We start from the raw sequence: 22,030 nt of genomic DNA on the forward strand, positions 1-22,030 counted from the left end.
GGGCATGGCCTGGATCACCACCAAAGGTCTCATGGGCCATTCCCAGGGGGTGTGGCCTCAGTCACCACCGATGATCTCCTGAACTTTACTTCTCTTGTCTGGAAAGTGTGGGTGTCACGCAATCTTGCTTTAGGGATCAGAAACATCCCCACGTCCACCAAAACCTGTCATGGGCCCTGGCAGGCCGGCTGCTCAATAAGTGACAGTTGTTGGTGCTATGTGGGGCCAGCTAACTAGTACAGCAGGGCCTTCAGTAGGAGGGGCATCCAGGCTGGGACCAGGGCTGCCCCCAGCCTACCTACTGCATCTCTAGGAAGTGCTTGGGGCTGACAACTTGTCTCCTTGGTGTGGGAGCCCTGACGATTTGATGAGAGAACTAAGCTGTGGAAGAGTTTATCAGAGTCTCCAAGGCAGTGATAACGTGCTTTGTAGTAAATCATGTCGACAGATTGTGGTGGTGGTTGTTTAGTTGCTTAGTCCTGCCCAACTCTTTTGAGACCCCATGGACTGTAGCGTGCCAGGCTCCTCTGTCCATAGCCAGGCAAGAATACTGGAGTGTGTTGCCATTTCCTTCTCCAGGGGATCTTCCTGACCCATGGGTTTGATTGGCAGCTAAAGTCTGTACCACTGAGCCAGCAGGGAAGCCCAACAGGTTAGGACCAAGGGAATTTAAAAGGACTAACTCGAGGCGGAAAGAGCCCAGCAGGCCTTCCCCGGCCCCTCCTCCTGGGTTATCTCTTCGTCGCCCGCCCTGTCTCCTGTCCCCTGCTCCTGTCCTCATGTGTCCTCCTGCCAGCCTTCTGACCGGCAAGCAGCTCACCAAATGGACTGCTTTTAATTATACAAACTATCAGTTCTTCATCTGCCCAGCCAGCCAGCCTGTGTTCTCTGAGCATCTGTGATGTGCCTGCCACGTGCCAGCCTGGGGGGCAAAGCCAGGATGAAAAGACAGGCTCTCAGGACCTTAACTGGAGGAGTGAGCCGGTCACGTGTTTACCATTTTGTTTAGTAAAAGTTTAGTAAAAGCAACAGACTGCTACTCTCCCTCCCAGTTCCCCGCCCCCACCCCTGCAAGTTTTTAAAGCTATAGCTGGTTTTGGCTGAGGTTTCTGCCTTTGGAAGGCTCCTTACCCACTGATCCAGGAAAAAGCCTGGTCACCAGGCAGGAGCACAGGAACGAGAGGGCCAGACAGGGAGATGCCCGGATTGACTTTAGAAAGATATATAATCAACGGGGAAGAGAGGGAGGAAGAGATGCTTCTGAAAGGACAGGTTCAGCTCTCCACTCTGCCAGAGGCTGGAGAAAGACAGACAAGGGCCTTGACCTCATGTGCAACTGTGGGGACCACTCCCGCCACACGCCCAGAGTCAGGGAGCTGGAGGCCCACAGTGATCACTTTGTGAAGGTCATGCCATCTGTCAGAATGTGACAGCTGAGGTGGAGCTGGACAGGGGCAGCAGCAGAGAAACCTCCCTCCCCCATGAATTAATTACACAGGGAACATGACTCTCGGCTGTTTCCGAAGGTGCCTGCCAACAGCTTACCACCTACAGGGTCAGCCTCACAGAAGCCAACCTGGTGTGACACAGCTGGGGACCGGAGGTCAGAACTCTCCTCCTGCCTCTGAGCTCAGTATCTTTCCCACCTCACAGCCCCAGCCTGCCTTCTGAATCATTTACACACATACCCAAAGGGATGGGTGCCAGGAGGAACATTTAGGGGAGCTTCATGGCTTATTTGAGTCCATTAGGGAAGCGCCTCATGTGTTTCTATCTTTTTTCTCTCCCATTTATGGAAAAAGAGTCTCATGAGGGACTTCCCTAGCAGTCTAGTAGTTGAGACTCCACACTTCCATTGCAGGGGCTGCGGGTTCAATCCCCGCAGTTGGGGAACTAAGATCCTATAAGCCGTGCAGTGCAGTCAAGAAGATAAAATCTCGTATTTCAAAAGAAGGGAATAACAGGAGGGGAAAACGGAAGAGAGGCGGAAAAGAGGTGGAGAGAGGTGAAAAAGGGGAGAAGGAGAAAGAAAAAAGAAAAAGCTTCTGGGGGTGTGTGTGTGGGGTGTGGTCACCCTTCTGAAGGCACATTCCCATCCCTGTGTGGTCTGCATGGGGCCTGAATGGGGCAGGCCTGGCAAAGGCAGCCCAACCACTCACCCCACCATGCCACTCCCTCGCTTGAGCCCTGCCTGCGCAAGCCATAGAGTAGCTCCACCAAGGGTGAGGGCCCACAGCTTTGTTAATCACAGCTTTTCAAGTGCTCCAGCCAAATGCAAAGTAGGAGCCGACTTAGTATTTCACCACTGAGAAGAGAAGTCAGGGCTCTCCCTAACAAGAAAAAATTTTTAAACAGTGATGGATTTTTGATTCCCCCAAATGAATATAAACAGAAAGAACTCTGGGCACAGCATGGTGCATACCTCATGCGACTTTCCTGCCTACACCTGAGATGCGTGGAAATAGGGCCAATCGGCCTGCTCTCAGTAATTCTCAAGAGGCCACATGATCCTAATTCCCGTTTCTCAGACAAGGGCTGCCTGGTCAGCACAAACACGTGGCACGCTGGGAGAGATGTTCCTCCCAGTTAATTAATGAGCTGGCATCCGGTCTCCTGCAACGTGACCCAGCACCCCAAGAGCACTCCTGACAGAATGAGCCTCCTCCACCCTGGCGAGGGGTGACGCACATGCTCCCCAGGGCCTGGCCGGCTCCCCGATCCAAAGGGCTGAGCTCACATCCAAGGTCATCTAAACAACCCTGGCTGTCCTACACGCCACCTGCTTAGTGGGGCCAGGCTGCAGCCAGCCTGAGTCTTCAGGTGAGAGGGAAGAAGAGAGCCTGGGCAAGACAGTCACGCCCTCCTGGCCACACTTCCCCGGGACTGCCCTGTGAGTGGGCGGCACTCAGCAAATATTTGTAGGATCACTGTGTGGATGGACATTCTGCCTCCATTCTGCCCTTGGTTCTTTGATTCTGAGTAGCATTGGAAGACCTGAGGGGTGTTCCAGACTGAAGACAGGGGCCAGGGGTCTGTGGCCAAATCCTGTTAACATATCTAGTTGAGCCTCAACAGGCTTTAACAAAGGTATGAATTAGCTGCCAATGCTTACAAATTAGAGACTAATTTATAAAAGTAAAAGCAAGCAAGGGCTTCCCAGGTGGCGCTAGTGGTAAAGAATCCACTTGCAATGCAGGAGACATAATGAGACGTGAGTTCAATCCCTGGGTTGGGATGATCCCCTGGAGGAGGGCATGGCAATCCACTCCAGTATTCTTGCCTGGAGAATCCCCATGGACAGAGGATCCTGGTGGGCTACAGTCCATAGGGTTGCTAAGAGTCAGACATGACTGAGATGACTGAGCGAGCACACACGCAAAAAAAAAAACCCCACAAAACCCAACAACCAACCAAAGACAGGAAAAAAAAGAGAGGTAGTTTTCTTATTACTTTTTTTGAATCAGAAGGTCTGGCCACCCTGGCCCACATTCCTGCCCTCTCGAGGCAGGTGACGTTCTCTCCAGCTGGCCAGGGCTCCCAAATGCCTCACCAGCCTTCTTACCTGCCAACCCCACAGCCATTTGAGTCTGCGCTCCACCGTCCAGGGTCAGCTGGCGGGTCAGCTTTGTTGGCTCTTGCTGGCTTGCACCAGCCCTGAGATGAAACCCCCTTCCAAATCCTGGGGACTCAGCACTGTGGCCTGTGCTGTCCAGTGTCTAACAGTGACTTGAACTTTCCCTACCAGAAGGGAACCAGATCTTCTCCATAAAAAGGTGGAGGTAGAACCTCCCTGGTGGGTCAGTGGTAGAGAATCTGCCTGCCAAGGCAGGAGATGTGGGTTTGATCCCTGATCCAGGAAGATACCATATGTCTTGAAGCAACTAAGCCCATGTGCCGCAACTACTGAGCCTGTGCTCTCGAGTCCAGGAGCTACAACTACTGAGTCCACGCACTGCAGCTACTGAAGCCCAAGTGCCCTAGAGCCCGTGCTCCAAAACCAGAGAAGTCACCACAATAAGAAGCCTCTGCACTGTATCTAGAGAGCAACCCCCATCTGCCGCAACTAGACAGAAGGCCACGCCATGACAAGACCCAGCACAACCAGAATAAATAAATAAATGAAACTTTTTTTTTAAATGAAACTATTTTTAAAAGCTGGAGGTTAATCCCAGCTATAGAACCATGTTTAACAGCAGCATGTTGTTAGCACAGGGCTCCTTCTTGACAGAATATAAATGTATTAAGAACCACGTCATGTCAGAAATGAACACCACATGCTGGTCTGACACCACAGCACCATCACTCTGATAAAGTTCTGTTCTCTTTATGGTCCATGTACTCCTATACCTTAAATCCTCCAAATACGAGCAGATGAAACTCATGGGCCAGAGAGTAGGAGGCAGACAGGGCAACGGAGTCATACCCACAAGCGAATCATCTGGGCAAGAGCCCTCAGGCCCTGGGAGTTCTGTGGCCAGGAGCCCTCAAGGTTGAAGACAAAGTCATATAGTAAGAACCTGCCAAAGTCAAATGGCCTGAGCCCTGACCTGGTTTCCATGAAGTGTAAGATGTCCTCGGGCCTCATGCACTTCTCCTGCTGGTAGTACGCGTGTGGCAGGAACTGAAACCGCAGCTTGTATACCCGGAACTTGTTCTGTTTCTCCCCCATATAGAAGGACTCCTGGACATCAATTTTCTCCAACACCTAGAACCAGACAGACAGGCAGGACCCAGTGTGCCCCATGCCTGGGACTGAGCATTAAAAGTGGGAAAACTGAGTTTGCAGGCACAGGGGCTGGGACCACGAGCCAGTTTTAAATGAGCGCTGCTGATGTAGATCCCTCCTGGGCTAGGGAGAGGGACCCCCAACCCTGTAGGTCACACCTTCTGAGAAGGGCCTGAGGCTGTAGGGAGAGGGCTCCAGTGGGGGTGGTAAGTTAATCAAGAAAGTATCTTTATTTGTAAGGCACATAAGAATGCTACAGAACCAGTGGTTACTTTTAAAGCTTCCTGACCCACCCCTGTTCAGCACCTGGCAGAGGAAGCCTGCCTCTCTCACTGGTGAAGTCTGAGCCCCGGGTCAGAAGAGCTGACAAAGGCCCTTCTTCCTGGATGGGAGGATGGATGGAGGGGACACAGGAAAACGCCCGCAGCTGGGTCTGAGGGAGATCATTACCTCCCCGAGACACACTCTGGTGAGTTGCTTCTTCAGGCTTTTCACTTTCTTCAGCGCTTTCTTGGTATTGAACACAGGTACACTCATCATCGGCGTCTTGATGTTGGCACTGGCCACCATGAGGATTTCCCGCAACCTGTCACGGAACAGGGGTACATCTGAGCCAAAGAAGCACCTGGAGTCTCTATTTTGCAAAGTCTTTCTCATCAGCATGCTGGAGTTCTTTCAGGATCTGCAAGAGACCTTAGGATCTTGAGGAGGAAATATACTGATCAGGTGTCCCTGCTCTGGCCCTGTGTGTGACAGCAAGGGACTCTGCAGTCAGCTTCCTCCACTGAAGCATGGGCTCCTCAAGGACAGGGCTGTGTCTTCTTGCTTCCTGTCCCCTGTGCCTCACTTACAGCGCTTACTAAGGGCTTACCGAACAAACGAGAGATGCAAGGGAACCAGTGTCTGCAGCGCTCCTACTGGGCACAAGGACCACGGCCAGGCCTCAGCCACGGCTCAGTGAGCCAGCCTGGCCAGCCTGCACTGTGGCCCCTGCCCTCCTCCTCCTCCCCACAAACCCCGAGGCTGAGAAAGCTGAGGAGCCTGAGTCACTCAGCTAGGAAGCGGCCTGGGCGGGCAGGTGAGTGTGATCTCTGTTCTCTCCTCTTGCCCAGCAGCCGTCATCGTGCAGGGTGCACACTGACCTGAAGAGCCAGGGTCCCTCTGGATTCTGTTCTAGGTGAGTGGTATCACCAGAGCCAGGCAACTAGATGGCCTGACCCCGGGAGCCTGCAGTTTCACAAGCATTCCAGGAAACTGGGATCCAGGAGTTGGTGGAGAGCTAAATGGAGATGCTGAGAGGCCCGGGCATGGATCCAAGTGCAGAAGCCAGTTGGGCTCCGGAAATTCCAACCCTGACCCCCGCTCTGATGACCCTGTCTCTCATTCACAAACATATACTTTCAAAACTTCATACACACACCCCCCCCCCTCACATTCATACTTACACACACTCTCACCCACACACTCATACATACACTTTCACATTCATACACACTCACACACACATTCATACGCACACACTCTCACTCTTACACACATATACACACACACACACACACACACACACACACACACTTTCACACTCTAATGAAATGCCCTCCTCCCCAGGAGCAGGCTTGGACAGACCCTGCCTGTGTACCCTTGAAGCCCACCTCGGAATGCCCAGGGTGACGTTCATCTCGCCTCTGCCAGCAAAGTGGAAGGTGTTCAGTGTCATCTGTGTGGAGGGCTCCCCGATGCTCTGGGCGGCCAGCAGGCCCACGGCCTCACCCGGATCGCATAGTGAGCGCTGCCACTTGAGCTGCAGCAGAGTCCTCAAACTGGAAACAGGGCGGGAGGACATAAGAGGTCAGAGACACAGACACCACCTGCCTGTCGCGAGCTGACGACAGACCCGTGAGCAGGGTGCGTGCACCTGATGCCTCGTCCTTCTGGGCTTGTTTTACCAGGCAGATGGTCCTTCTAAGCCTTCAGTTCCTGCCAACGACCCTGAAATGTCCTAAGTGACACAGCACAAAGCCCAGCTGGGTGGCTGAAGCTCTGGGTGTCCATGTTCAGACGGCTCACGTCTACCCAGAGAATGTCACGGAACCTGTGAACCCACTATTCACATTTCCCTTGGCTAATTCTTTATTCCCCACTGGCTATGACACCTTGGAGAGGGCTGAAACCTCCCTCTGTACAAACTAGGGAGAGGTTCACCGAACAAGCATGGGGATCTGGTGGGGGAGGCGGGAATAAGGCACTTCTCTTCTTAATTAGTGCAAACGGCTATGGGCCACTTTGGAAGTATGCATGCTATATGATTTTGTAACCTTTGTAACTTACTAATAACCCTTTTTCCTATTTTTAGAACAGCCACAGAAACACTGTGTGACCCCAGCACATAGGACAAGGAATCAACTCAATAAATCAAGACTAAATGGACCTTATGTGTGAGTGCAGAGGGAAGTAATAAAACTACATTTCTATGCAAGTTTTTTATTGATAAAAATCAGACTTTTCACTAACCTGATGTGTATTCTCTCCCAATTACTTCAAACTAGTGAAGTCTGAGTGCATATCAGTATTCCTGACAGAAAAAACCTTCAAATACATTGGGGTTGCCCCCAGAGCTTGGTGCTTGCTAACAGAGCCTCTGAAAGTCACGGAAGCACACTTCTCCCCTATCTTGGCCTGCTGAACCCAAGTGATGGTCCCCGGGGCTAAGCCTGCGCCACTCCTGATGCAGCACAGTTGGAGGGAGGACCGACGTGGTCCTTCTGAAAGTAAATGGCAGCATCCTGAGTGGCAGGGGGGAAGGTGAAAGCGAATCAGGGCCTTGCGCTTGCAGGGAAAACCCAGCTGGCAGCTAAACCACAACCTGCTGTGATTTAGTACTCCATCTTCATACCTCTGAGGCCTGGCTGGAGAAACCAGTTTAAGGCATAAAGTGACAGCTGTCCCTCCACTCCAGGTCCTCCACCCAAGAATCTGTCTTTGCTCCCCCCCCTGTCGCAGTCCCACTCCCTGGACCCTCAGACTCCCTGTGTATCTGCAGGGTTTCATCAGGGACAGGACATGCAGCCAACCTAGAGCAGATGACCTCAGGCCTCCAGCTCTGCAGGCCAGGCTGCGAGAACTGAGCGGGAAGGACTCCCTGATGACTGCTCTGAGACCAGTGCCCCAGCAGACATTCCTTGGGGGTACATGTCACCTTTCAATTCACTCTGGCTCAGTGCTGGTCCATGCCTGGCTTCCCACTTATCCTGTTAAGTCACTGGTCACTAAGTCGTGTCTGACTCTTTGCAACCCCATGGACTGTAGCATCCCAGGCTCTGCTGTCCAAGGAATTTTCCAGGCAAGAATACTGGAGTGGGCTGCCATTTCCTTCTCCAGGGGATCTTCCCGATCCAGGTTGAATCTATGTCTAATGCACTGGAAGGCAGGTTCTTTACCACTGCACCACCTGGGAATGGGAAGCCCAAACTCTACTTCAAAGGCAGTCAAAGACAGCAACGATCAAGGAGCCATTCATTAATTCCTTAACATTCTAGTTTTAATCACGATGGTTATTTATACTGGCTTTGAGCAACAATATTACATTATGCCATACTAAATTTACAGCTGACCAAACTTTAAGTATTTTTCATATTAATTAATTTCTTTTCCCTGTTTTACTTTTCTGTGAACGAGTCCAAGCTGGGGACTCTATGTGGTCCTTCTTCCTCAAAGCTTTCAAACTCGAAGCTCAAAGGGTCACTGGAATTATCAGACCCAGCTCCTACAAAAGGCTAAGATGTGGTGTCAAAGGGCAAAGGATGATCTGTGCCAGGTCCCAGGGTTGGCAGCTGCTGACCAGAGTCCCTGCCTCTCACTGAGCCATGCCTACCATCCCACACTCAGGAGAACGGTCACTATGTAAGTCTCCTTCCCCGCAGGGCAGTCTCCTCCGTCTTGGCCCAGGTGGGGGACACACTCCTGCCTAAGCTCTCATCCGTCCCACAGCCCTCAGGGCTTGCAAGGTGCCCTCTGTTTCACTTCCCTCCCTCCTGCTAGAGTCTCAGACCCAGGAGGCTCCCGGAGTGGGCAGGGAAGGGCCTGAGAGAAGCAGTCTCCCTCTGCAGGTGCCGAAGGTCGATGTTATTACCTGTCGAGAGAAAGCCCCGATTTCTCGTAACTCCTCTCTGCCTGAGCTGCCCACTCACAGCTGTAGTCGTCCATCTTCTTTTCAAATGTTTCTGACACGGATGCAAAGTAGATGTCTGGGCGCCAGACAGACAGACTGGGGTCAGGACAAGGAGCCGCCTTCTTCTGGTACTTCCTCCGGCTTTGTTCATCTAACTCAGCCCACATCCTCAGCATCTGGAAGGAAGGACAGGACTCAGCTATGTGGGACAACACCAGGAACAGGCTTCTCTTCCTGGGGTGTCCAGTAGGATGAGGAGGATCAAAAGGCCTTGCTTCAAATGACAGTATGGGAAAGAGACAGAAATCTGACAGCATAGGAAAGCCATCTTGACACTGGAAGCACAGAGAAGCAGAATCCATCCCAGGGCGTACTGCTTGACCACGACTCTAGGAACCATTTGTTGTGGCCCTTCAAGCACAAGCAGGGCGACCGTGTAAGCTACTCTCCAAACTGCAATTCTTGTAGAATAAAATGGAACATTATTAATAATCACCCTGGGATGAGAGGCAAACCAGGGCTGTCTCAGGCCAACGAGGACACAGTCACCATGAGCCAGGTGACCGTGCCGATCCCTGTTTGTCCTCTGTCCAGGCTTTCACGTGCCCGATGCCCCAAAGCTGACCCATAGCAACCGCTTCAAAGTGCTCCCCTGCCTCCTGGCTCAGCTATGCTCAGAAGGTGGGAGATCGCAGAAGAAGAGGGGAAAGAGGGAGGAGAGGAAGGCCGGATATCCACTCCCCACCCTCAGGGGTCTCTGAGCCCCAGTCTCTCAGTGAGGGCTCCTGTCACGTGGTCTCTGCCCACGGCCACCTTCTCCACTCCCGGTGACTGTTCACGTCCTCGGGGAGGCTGGGGAACCCAACTTACCAGCCCCAGTTAGCTGCCTGGAACCCTGCCCACACCTTAGTAAAGACGCGTGCATGCGTGCTCAGTCGCTTCAGTCATGTCTGACTCTCTGTGACCCTATGGGCTATATAGCCTTCCAGGCTCCTCTGTCCATCGGGATTCTCCAGGCAAGAATACTGGAGTGGGTTGCCATGCCCTCCTCCAGGGGATATCCCTGACCCAGGGATTGAACCCGAGTCTCCTGCACTACAGGTGGATTCTCTACCTCTAAGCCACTGGGGAGGCCTCTCTGTAAAGATTTCTCGTCCTCAAATTGATATTTGAGTGCCTTTTTTCCTGGCCAATAGTGAATGAAGCTAGAGTTCATGGCTGGACCTTCCACCAGGAAAACAACCCCTCATCCCCTCAACCCCACTGATCCCCCGCCTCTTCTAGCATCACCTGGTAAGTCTCGGGGGTGCGGCCGTTCTGGTTTGTGCCCTCAAGGTTCAAGGCTTTCACAGCCGCCTGAATTTTCTGGGAGTAATTCAAGAAGGCGCCTTTCCTCAGGAGGGCGTTGGAATGCTTGCTGTGCCATTTTTTGACGGCTCTGAAGTGACGGAGAGCTTTCTGGGGATCTGCTCTGGATAAAACTTCATGGAGATGCTTCGATTTCATTATTACCTAGACAAACAGACCACACAAGCAAGAAAGAAGAGGTGAGGGTGTAACACAAAGGCCATGGCACACAACTCACACAACCTCATAGGAGGTGGCCCGTGTGGAGCCCTCACGATGCCCCTTGGGGGGCTGAGCACCCACTGCTAACCAGGGCCTCACTCTGTGCCAACCAGAGTCAGGAGCTGGCGGTCTCAGGAGCTGAGGTCATAGGGCAGAAACCCTGACACTCAAGAGTCCTTCCAGAACATGGGTATTTCTGAGAAGAAAGGAGGAGGGGACAGGCACCAGGATGGAAAGGAGCTGGCCCTTAACTTTCAATCTGACCACCTGCTCATGACCTTGAACAGGCCATGTCAGTTTCAGTGTCCCAATCTGCAAAACCTGGGGGACTGCTCAGCCAATGCTGACGATCCCTCTTGGGCCAATAAGGCATGGAATGAAAACCACGGGCTTGTGAGTCAGAGGGCCTGGGTGCAGACACAAGCCCTGCTCCTCACCAGCTCGTCACTTAAACTCTGATAGTCAGTTGTCTTGGCTGTAAAATGGGCAGAGGGGGCCCTGTGTGCCCAGGCAGCAGTGAGGAGGCAGGCAGACAGCAGCCACAGTGCACTCGAGTTTAGGACCGTAAATGTCCCCAACAGTGCAGCTGTTCGAAGCATCTGCCATGTCAGGTGTTCCAGGGCGTTGCTTGGTGCTTTTAAATTCTCCCTACTCTAGTTTTCAGCGGTCACTCTGATTGGGTGGCAAAGCTCAGGGTGGGAGGTCCACCACATAGGCCCTACCCCGCCACCCCCAGGCTCCGGAAGGTGGCATACTACCTCATAGTTGCTGGCGAGGAAGGGGAACTGCTTAGGCTGCAGGAACTGTGTCTTGGGGATGTCCAGGCCGTCCTCCCCGTACAGGAACTGCACCACGCTGCCGTCACTGTCACGGACTGTCAGGTCATACTGGACAACCAGCCCCTCCAGGTGTTTGATGATGCACCTGTACAGAGACCCTCGGCTCAGTGCCTACTGGGGCTCCCCGCCTCCTGGGGCAGCCTTTGATGGGGCAGGTGGAAGGCAGAGGCAGAAACGCGGACTGCTGTTCTATAGCCAAGCAAGCCCCAGGACAGGCTGGCTCCTGCGCCCCTGTGCGACCCTCGCTCCCATCTCCAGCCGTGGCTGCCTGCCCTGCCCAGGGAAAGGGCACACCTACCAACACCTGGACCCTTCCTGTAAACCTTTGAGTTCACACTAAACCAATCCTCTAGAAGGAGAAGAATGCTGGCTATTTTCTGTCTCAGAACACCCATGGATTACTTTTCAGAAGTTTTTTTTTTTTTCTTTCCCAAAGGGATCTTAAGCAAATTGGCAATGAAAATGTGAAAAAGTGACAGAGCTTGAATGGACCCGGGACGCTGAGCCACCTGAAGGTGGCAGGGCAGGCGCTTTTTACCTCTGGAGGTAGCCAGAACGGCTGGTCTTCACAGCAGTGTCCACCAGACCCTCTCGCCCAGCCATGCAGTGGAAGAAGAACTCCTGTGGGAGAAGCGGGAAGGTCCAGGGTGGCACAGTGAGGACAGCCTGCTTCCTGAAGGGTGGCTCAGGCCAATGTCCCCAGCAGCTCTGATGGCTCTGATGACGCCAGAGACATCTGCCCTCCCCTAGGGTGACCTCTGTCTTATCCTGCCTGAGAGCAGAGGGACAAGTGGAGAAGGGCCAGTTCTCATTCTCAGGAGTCCATCCGCAGCGCCACACTCCATTTTTCAAACAGAAATGGCACTTTTGCCTCATCACATAGTGTTTTCCGAACTTCCACAATGAGACATGCGTTTGTAACAATGATCGGCAAACGTACATACATCCACACACGTGTGTGGATAAAGATACATGATTCAAGCTAAAACTATGAAACTTTATGAAACGACCCCAGCCCTCACTCTATCACCCTACTCTATTTCATCACATAAAGCCAGTTGCTATCTTTTACCATGGTTTCATGATTCACTTAGGGGTCGCAACCAGAGCTCAGAACTCTCTGGTCTACATCAGGTCTCCACCACCCTTTGCCAGAGGCCATGGACAACCACTGGAGAGTCTGTGTGAGACCAAGAGAGAAGCCCTGGGCGTAACCAATGGCCTTGACACAACAGGTCAGTCCTCTTCACAACCTAGACTTAGTTGTCTGACCACAAGAGGCGTCTTTGCAGAGACGCACTGGACTAGGGAACAGAAAGCCTTAATTGAAAAGCCATTTCTCAAAGTCTGAAGAGAAAACCTTTCTCTTAGGGGAGAGTTCTATCGCTGATGGAGGAAAAACTAGGCATTTGCTACAACTGGTCAGTTTCCCCAGGGTCAAGGAAGAGCCATGAGGCTCTCTTAGGGGAGCTTTGTAAACTAAATCTCTGTGATGCTCCTTTTGGCAATGGAGAGCACTCTGGCGAGGGCTCTCCCTTCCCCAGCTGCCCTCAGAGGCAGGGAAGAACCGGCTGAGAGAAGGCACGAGGCAGGAAGAGGTCGAGCTGGGCCTGACCTTGTTCGTCTTCCCACTCATCAGCAATCCTGCCTGAGCACCCACGATGTGCCAGGCACCGCCTTGGGCTCTGGCATTCCGAAGGTGAACACGATGCGGCTCTTACGGTTCTCAGGGGCCCCTGCCATCTAGAGGGTAAGCAAGGAAGTGGCGGCGTTTATTTATTGACTATCTTTGCTTAAAGCTGTTGGTGAAGGTCACAGGCTTCCTACTCCTGAGCGTAGAAATGAGGAGGAAAGCCAAAAGGAAAAACCAAAAAGTACATACCGGAGGCTTGATGCCAGTGAGGAACCTGCCAGTGACGAAGCCGCCAGCCCTGGGGGTGAATTCATAAGGCTCGAAGCAGGGTAATGACTTGCCAGATGCCATGAGCGGGGGTCTCCGACCTTCCAATTCGATCTGGCCCAGCAGGCACGAAATCTGGGAGAAAGGAAACCCAGATGGGACCGAAGACCCACACACGCCTTAAGTGATGCTCTGTCCCAACAGGGGATGGAGCACCTGCTCTTCAAGAAAAACTGCATGGAAATGGAGTTCCTGAAGGTCAACCTACATTTCTTAATAAACCAGGAAAGCTGATGTTTCAGGAAAATAATTGTATCGTCCCTTCACTGACTGATTAGAATTTTCACATTTGGGGTCAGTTGAAATAGACAGTGCTTTGCAAAAGCAGTCATGTTTCAGAAGAATCTCATGTTATACCTGAAAGGGACCTCCCTAACATGGAAACTGAGACGAGCAGAAAAAATAGTTTATTGTGATCCTGAACATTCTCAGGTCAAAAGAGAATGAAACTGCCCAGTAATGCTCTTGGGGACACTGTGTCTGGATTTTACTTAGTCAAAAGGGCTTCCTGATGGCCTCGAGCCTTGTAAGCCCATTCCTACTGTTCTGTACTCACCAATGAGATAGTCCTTATGGTCCTTAAGACTCTCTCAAGGTCATCAAATTTAAAAAAAGTTGCTAAGATTTGTGAAATCATTGTGATAGCACTGCAACATGAAAATATATAACCATACAGTATCTAAATTTATAATAGGTATCTGTATGATACACTATGGAAAAGGAAATGGCAACCCACTCCAATATTCTTGCCTGGAGAATCCCATGGACAGCGAAGCCTGGTGGGTTACAGTTCATGGGGTCACAAAGAGTCAGACACGACTGAACATGTACACACACGATACACTATCTGGATATTTATCTCCATGTGTCTACAACACCGGCATGTTAACAGTGGTTAGCTCCTGTACTGATTTCTACACACACTTCTGTATTGTGCAGTACTTGGCATGCTTTACATGGAACATGGATTCTTTAAAAAACAGAAACAAATCTGCAAAGTGCCTCCTACAACCACCCCAGCCTTCTGCCAAGCAGCCAGCCCGCCTTTGCTCACACCTGCATGGTGTTCACTGTAGAACCTTTGGCTCCAGACTGCACCATCATCTGCAGATTGTTCTCTGGGAACTGTCTGTGCAGACCGAAGGGCATGCATGCCTGCGGAAGGAACACACACATCGGTCAGTGACTCCTCCTTGGGAAGCTCGGGTTCAGAAGGTAAATGCGGGAGCCCACTTAGACTATGAATCTGGAGAGCAGTGCCAGATCCCATTTGAGGTTAAGGAGAAGTCTTGTCGGCATTAACCCTTTGGCTGGAAGCCCTAGAAAGAGGTCTGAAGAATGGCCCCGGGTGCCACGCTCTCGACACCTCTGCCAGGAAGCCGGGAGGCAGATGCAGAGGGGCCAGCATCTTTAGTTCGTGCTGCTGAGATGCAACTGATTAAAAATAAAACCTAAGGCGGTGCTCTTGGGAACTTACCCATTAGAGCATGGCCTGGCCCCGGACAAGCAGCCATGATGACCAGTGCCCGTGTCATACTCATATCTGCCAACAAGCTGCCCAAGCGCCAACTAGGCGCTTCGCCTCAGCTCCTGGGACAAAAGAGTAGCCAAAGCCCCCAGGTGGATTGGGGAGATGCTGTGGAGAGGTGGCGGTGGCTCTGAGTTTATCTAAGCCTCTTCCTAGGGATGCAGACATCCACCCTCACACAGGAGAGACAAGGTGGATGTCAAGAGACAGAGGAAAAGAAATACAGTAATTCTGAGGCGCTTGAGATGACCCCCACCTGCAGCATCCCCAGTGAGCCCTGGAAGCTGAGCCTCCCTGTTCTCAAGCAGTGCTGGAAGGCTGGAAGCAACCTCGCCTTGCAAGGACAAAACTGTACCAACAAGGTCTGCTGACAGCCAGTCAGAACTGAGGCAGCAAACACTGACTTCTGCTAGGCTTGGTCCTCCCTCCCTTTCTCCTCCTCAGGTGGGGTGTCAAGGCCCAGGAGGCTGGGATGAGGGCCAGTGGGCTCCTTCAAGCCGCAGGACTGGGAGCCCCAGCTCTGGGGCAAGAATGGGGCTCCCTCTCCTTTCTCAGCTGCGAGGCTTTGGAGGACTGGCAGAGTGGTCAGACCTCACCCAGGACTCTGTGCAGATGAGTTCCTGAATCCTGCCAGCAAATCCGTAAGGCAGGTGATCTTCCCATCCCTGCCCCAGGGGAGGACACCTCGCTCAGACCGCTCACATGACACAAGGCCAGAGATCTCACAGTAAGTCCATGGAAAAGCCAGGATTCAAACATGGGCCTTCACCCCAGCTGTCCTACACACGCAGCACTGGAGGTGCTGATCCTTTACTGTGCCCCTCTGCCCTGCAGAGGCCCCTGGAAAAAGACTTTCTTCAGTCCCCTTTAAGGCCATTGCCCTACAACACAAACATTTAAAACGACAACTACTGCAGAATTCCCTGGCAGTCCAGTGCTTAGGACTAGGCGCTTTCATTGCCGAGGACCTGGGTTCAACCCCTGCTTGGGGAACTAAGATCCTGCAAGCCAGGTAGTGTGGGAAAAAATAAATAAATAAAAGAAAGAATACTGCAATGCCTTCATGCTCAGCATTAATCAAAGGAAGACCTCTCCAGACCCTAACTGAGGGTACAAATCCCTTGGCTTTTCAAAGTGATCAATTCTACTCACCCCATCTTGAGTGTCACCTAGTCAGCTGTTCAATAGTCAAATTGCTCCAAGAGGCCCAGAGTGAGACTCAAAATGTAATAAAAAAAATACCCCAGCACTCAAAATGGTGGTGGTAAGTGCACATGCCGCTGGACTAACCTTGTTAATTTCATTGCTGTAATGGTTCACTTCCTCCTTGAACTTCAGGTCAATCATGTTAAAATCCCTCTGGTCTTTATTCAGATGGGCATCCTGCCATTTCCCTTGGACCTCATCACATGACGCTGCCTCTGGCAGGTTTAACGCAGCCCTGACGGCCTAGGATTAAAAGAGGAAACACTGGAGGCTGCAGGCAAGGGAGGAAGGTGTGGGCCCTGTCCTGCTGGAGCCGGACCGACTCTGCTGTAGGCGGTAGCCCCCAGGCCCTCCTCACCCGTGGCCCACAGTGGGTGGACTCTTTAATGATTCCATGTCTCCTGACATCTGCCTTTGGCTTGACCAAAATGTCTTCTACTCCTGTGAAATAAAAGAGAAAAGTCTGGATGCAACTGGGCCTGACTTCTCATCAGGTTGTGAACTTGGTGAGGTCAGGGTATGGGGCACAGTAACAGGCACCCAGGGAGCACCTGAATAATGATGGTGACATCCCCATCACCTCAAAGAGACTGTTACCATCTCTTAAGTGCTTACCATCTTACAAATGACAAAGCTAAGGCTCAAACTTGAGCCCACAGGTACGGAGGTAGAAAGCCAACCCAGGGCCAAGTCCCAAACTTGGCCACCAGCTACAGGCCCTCCATTCAATAAAAACAAGTTGGATGCATGAGACAGAGGTGAAGATGACATTCTGGGTGAAAAACTGGGGTTGAGGAAAACAGAAGAGGGAGGGGGCAGACATCCCAGTTTTGACTTCCAGAAATCACATGTCAGCAAGGACTGCACTGTATAGTGGTGAGAAACGTGGGCAAGCACACACAGACACAGCCAAGCCTGGCTGACTGGGACAACCATTGCGGGGTCCTCTCTTGCTCTGGAAGGAAGAGTGCCTGGGCCACTTGAATGAAGCCTGTCCCTCTGGCTTCAAATGGCTAAGGAATTCCCCACCTTAGGCAGGAAGTCTTCCCACTTCATTTTCTGTCTATATTTGAGAGCTACTGACCTCACCAGTCCCTCAGCCAAGGTCTCAGGGGGAAGGGAATTCAAGGCTGCAGTGTTGCAAAGCTGGGCTAAGATGTCTGGGACTCCCACATGCAATGTCCTGGAAGCCTGAGTGCCTCTAAAGAACTTGAGGAGGAGAAAGAATCTGTCCCTCTGTGAGCAAGCCACACCATGACAATGAGCCCTTCCACAGGGTCGGCTCCAGGCCATCTTGCTGTCCCTTCAGTGACCTCTGGCTGCGAGGGCTGAAGGCACTTCCATTAGCCTGGACTCCCCTCTAAGCTTGACGCCCAGCTTGGCCCTGCTCCCTCTCAGTCTCGGCACCAGACAGTCTTTGCACTTTGGCCAGTTTCTCCTCGGATCACGTGCTGAGCAGAGCCGCTTGTTAGGTTTGGTGATGAGGTCACAGTCTGGGTGTGGATTCTTCCTCTACTTTTTTAAAAATTTATTTACTTTTGGCTGCGCTGGGTCTTCATTGCTTTGCTCAGGCTTTCTCTAGTTGTGGCGAGCGGGTGTTACTCTTTGTTGCCGTACGTGGACTTCTCATTGTGATGGCTTCTCTTGTTGTGCAGCACAGGCTTCAGGCGTGCAGGCTTCATTAGTTGTGGCACACAGGCTTACTTGCTCTGTGGCCTGTGGGATCTTCCTGGACCAGGGAGCGAACCCATGTCTCCTGCAATGGCAGATGGATTCTCATCCACTGTGCCACCAGGGAAGTCCATCTACTTTCCATTTTTAAAGACATTTGTTCAAGGAAGCTCATCCAAGAAATATTGTGAGAACCAGGAAAGAGCTAAAATGTCTAATAACAGGAACTGGTAAAATTAACCATGGTACGTCTACAAAAGCAGAATAGTTTATAGCCATGGACCTGAGGAAGTCAGTTTATATTTGCCCACAAAAGGACATTTATAAAACATTATCTGTAAATGGTGGAGGGGAGCAGATTACAAAACACTAGGTATTACTGCAGGAACCCCTTTTTTTCTGAAAGTGTTTATACTTGGAAAGTCTAGAAAGACACGTATCAAGTCAATATTGGTGTTATCTCTGGCAGCTGAAGGCTGGGTGATTTTTCATTATTTTCATGTCTGTGTTTATTTTGACTTTTGCACAATGTAAATTTTATAATTACGATTGCCTTGCTTCAGGCCAATGAGCAAACTCCAGCAGACCCACTGGCTCCCTGTCTGCACGTGAGCCAGTCCATGAGCTCAGTCTCATCAGCTGGACGATTCCCACGCTTGCTGGGGGTCCTGCTTAGTGCGAGGCCTAACACCCATTCCTCATGCATGGGAAACTGCAGAAGGGCTTGGGCTCCACTATGCACACCGAGAGATACACCGCTCTGAATGAGCTCATGGCATGGAAAATATCGGCCCCCTTGTTTTCTTTATCAAAGTCAACTTCCTAAAACAGTGGGCAGTCATTTCCAGGGAGACAGCTCCTCTTTCTGTCTTAGGATCACTTGACAGGTCTGCCCCAATGTGGTGTTTCCAACAGAACCTGCTGTGTCGGGAGGTGCGGGCCGTTCTGACAACGGGGAAGACTCCAGGTGGAGTGCAGAGTGCCTGAAAGATTCTGGAAGGGCACTTGCAGGAGAGAATGGAGGTATGAGTGTAAAGAAAAATCAGTCTAGGAGACTGCAGACTGTAAACAAAGGCGTTGAGAAAGGGACAGAATGGAAATGCAGATGGAGGGGAGGGGCGTCACTCTGTGCTGTACGAAGAGATGAAGAGACTGGGGTGGTATGGGTGTGTGGGGGGTGCGGAAGCATGGAGAAGAAGCAAGGCTGTGCAGTGTCACTGGAGGCCCCATGAAGATGCCCTCATGAAGGGAGCCCAGCTGTTCCCCTGGAACCGGGAGACACCCTGGCAGGTGTGCTGGCTGCGGAAGCGGACTGAGCGGGGTGGGGCCCCAGAGCCACCTGCCTCACTCACCCAAGGTGAAGCCTCTGTAGAGCTGCAGGTAGGCGGTGAAGAGGCGGGCCAGGCAGGTGAGAACCCTGCCGCTGGTCTCCCCACCGTAGATCTCGTAGCAGCAGTGGACCAGGCCGTAGGCGGAGCTCCCGTAGTGCGCCTTGTCCAGCACCCCGCACAGCAGCTCCCCTGCTCTGATGATCACCTGCGGACGGATGGCCACTGGCGCTGGGTCGGGGGAGCCCCCAGCCCGTCCCTCACTCCATGTCTTACTAACCTCATAACCCTCACCTGCCTCAAATTCTTAATGCAAAGAAGGGGATAAAGCCGGTGAGCACACAGAGAACAACATTCAGGGCTTCCCTGGTGGCTCAGTGGTAAAGAATTCATCCGCCAATGCAGGAGACATGGGTTCAATCCCTGATCTGAGAATATCCCACATGGCCTGGAGCAACTAAGTCTGTGAGCCACAACTACTGAGCCTGCACTCCAAAGCCCGGGAGCCACAACTGCTGAGGCCTGTGCTGCCCAACAGGAGGGGCCCCTGCAGTGAGTAGCCTCCAGGCTCTCCGCAGCTAGAGAAAAAGCCCACGCAGCAACGAGGACCCAGTACAGCCAAAAATCAAATAAATAGAATAAAAAAAAGAACATTAAACAAAATTCTTTTTCGGGGACTACACCCCCCCTTCCCACTGTAGACAGTTCAGTGTGTTCCTACGTGCTCCACTCCCATCACCCATCCGTTCTGACTTGGGGTCACATATCCTTGACAAACACTTTGTGACTGAAAAGGAGTACATTTTGCGTCTCAACTTCATAACTGTGACCTTGGCCTAGGCAGTTCCTCCCTGAAACCTTGGAGTAAGAAAAACATAACCTTTCTAATATCCTTTAAGGCCTGGATTTGTACTTCCCTAAAGCTTGTTTCAAGCATCAGAAGCTAATTTAAAGAAGGATTTCTAATTTAAAGAAGAGTGCTGCACACATTAAGCGTATGATCTACAAAGGGAAAGAAAAGGGGCAGCTTGGGTTCTATTATGAATGGCATGTCTGTTAGACCCTGCGACAAAGCCTTTGTGAGCGGGGGCCCTGTGTATAAGAGTCAAGTGCTAATGGTAGGGGATTTCCCTGGTGGTCTGGTGGCTAAGAGTCTGAGCTCCCAAGGCAGGGATCTCAGGTTCAATCCCTAGGTCAAGGAACTAGATCCCAGATGCCGCAACTAAGAGTTCACATGCTGCAACTAAAGATCCCACTTGTCACAACTAAGACCTAGTACAGCCAAATAAATAAAGAAAATAGAAAATATAAATTTAAAAAGGAATGCTAGTGGTTGACTCTACATAGCTCGGTACAACTCTTTTCTTCAAGGCATGACTCCTCTTTCTATGCATGTGCCTCCACTTCTCTGTCTTGGATTTAAATCAAGCCGCCTAAACCTGGGACTGGAAGTCTCCAATGCACACAGCTGGGCATCCATACCTGGGACTCGCACATGGAGTCGGGGTTAAAGCCGGGAACGGGCCGAGGAGACTCCTTCACCCAGGCCTTTCCGCCGATCTTTGCCTTTCCTGACAAGTTCAGGGGGATATGGTCCTCTGGGATTATGTTGATGAGCAACGTGGACACAACCTGGAAAGAAAAAGAAGACAAAGGTGACGGAAGGAAGAAAAGCTGATAAGTTTCCTTTTAGGTCCACTTGTCTTACTTAATCCTGAAAGGCAGACAACTTCATTCTGATGAGCTATAGGTAAAGCAGAAAAAAAGAAGAAAACCAACCAACCACCACCACCACCACCAACAACAACAAAGGGACAGTTTCTTGTCTGTGGGACAAGCTGAGAGCAGATTTTTACTTTTTTTGCTTATGTGATTTATGTATAATGTACAGGATGTGAGAGTTGGACCATAAAGAAGGCTGAGCACTGAAGAATTGATGCTTTCAAACTGTGGTGCTGGAGAAGACTCTTGAGAGTCCCTTGGACAGCAAGGGGATCAAACCAGTCAGTCCTAAAGGAAATCAACCCTGAATTCATTGGAAAGACTGATGCTGAAGCTCCAAAACTTTGGCCACCTGATACAAAGAGCCAACTCATTGGAAACGACCCTGATGCACAGAAAGATTGAGGTTAGGAAAAGAGGGTGACAGAGAATGAGATAGTTGGATAGCATCACTGACTCAACGGACATGAGTCTGAGCAAAGTCTGGGAGATAGAGAAAGACAGGGAAGCCTGGTGCGCTGCAATCCAGGGGTCACAAAGAGTCAGACATGACTGAGCAAATGAACAACAACAGGATTAGAAACACACACACACTACTAAGAACCTCACTTCTTAGAGTGCATAACCCCCTGACCTGAAAGTTAAGTTCCTGAATAGATCGAGGGAAGAAAAAGAAAATAAATTGCTGTGGGCTCACAGCAGAGAAAGATTTAAATTCGCATGTGGTTTAAAAAAAAAAAGAAAGAAAGGAGGACAGCAGGATTGAAGGATGCAAAGGCAGCCCTGCCATGTCAGGCCCAGGACCGGGGCGAAGGTCCAGGAATGCTCACTGGAAGCATCCTTCTCCCATTTTCAGACCACATCAAAGCACATGACAACTGTCCCATATAATCAGTAACATCCTCCTGCAGAAGAGCATTGACTTTCTGGCGCCAAGGAGGAAAGGATGTGAAGACTAAGAACTCAGAGCTTTCCCTCGAAAGAGCTTCACAGAGGAGGCCCAAGTATCTGACTGAGCAGTGAGCTGCAGTGAAGCTTTGAGACTCTGGGGGTGTCCCAGTGTCCACTCCATCATACTGGTCATGAGTTGTGGGGCAAATGGTTCTGCTCTCTCAGCCTTAGCATTGCGCATGTGTAGAATACAGTTACGATCCGTTCATTCATTCAGCAATTATATGTCAAGCACTTACTATGAACCAGGTGCTGGGGGGAGTGGTGAATAAAACAGTCGCCACCCTCAGCGGAGGCTCCAGTCCCAAGCAGATCCACACTTTGGAGGAAAATAAAGTGGGGAAGGAACAGCTAGGGTAGAG

At 51.3% G+C, this 22,030-nt stretch overlaps 1 protein-coding gene across 1 annotated transcript in view; it reads right to left on the reverse strand.

Annotated features, from left to right (window-relative positions):
- Positions 1–22,030, reverse strand: part of POLR1A (RNA polymerase I subunit A) — an 86,643-nt gene that overhangs the window by 7,166 nt on the left and 57,447 nt on the right. Inside the window, exons 15-27 of the mRNA XM_068972274.1 lie at positions 20,478–20,627; positions 19,020–19,203; positions 16,355–16,437; positions 16,081–16,239; positions 14,319–14,417; positions 13,185–13,337; positions 11,841–11,923; positions 11,222–11,387; positions 10,185–10,406; positions 8,856–9,070; positions 6,379–6,546; positions 5,177–5,312; positions 4,548–4,705 (exon numbers count right to left, since the gene is read on the reverse strand). Coding sequence (XP_068828375.1) covers positions 4,548–4,705; positions 5,177–5,312; positions 6,379–6,546; positions 8,856–9,070; positions 10,185–10,406; positions 11,222–11,387; positions 11,841–11,923; positions 13,185–13,337; positions 14,319–14,417; positions 16,081–16,239; positions 16,355–16,437; positions 19,020–19,203; positions 20,478–20,627 — 1,976 coding nt within the window. The remainder of the gene's footprint in view (positions 1–4,547; positions 4,706–5,176; positions 5,313–6,378; positions 6,547–8,855; positions 9,071–10,184; positions 10,407–11,221; positions 11,388–11,840; positions 11,924–13,184; positions 13,338–14,318; positions 14,418–16,080; positions 16,240–16,354; positions 16,438–19,019; positions 19,204–20,477; positions 20,628–22,030) is intronic.

The sequence above is a fragment of the Capricornis sumatraensis genome, chromosome 1 (assembly GCF_032405125.1).
Source record: "Capricornis sumatraensis isolate serow.1 chromosome 1, serow.2, whole genome shotgun sequence".
Classification (NCBI taxonomy): Eukaryota; Metazoa; Chordata; class Mammalia; order Artiodactyla; family Bovidae; genus Capricornis; species Capricornis sumatraensis.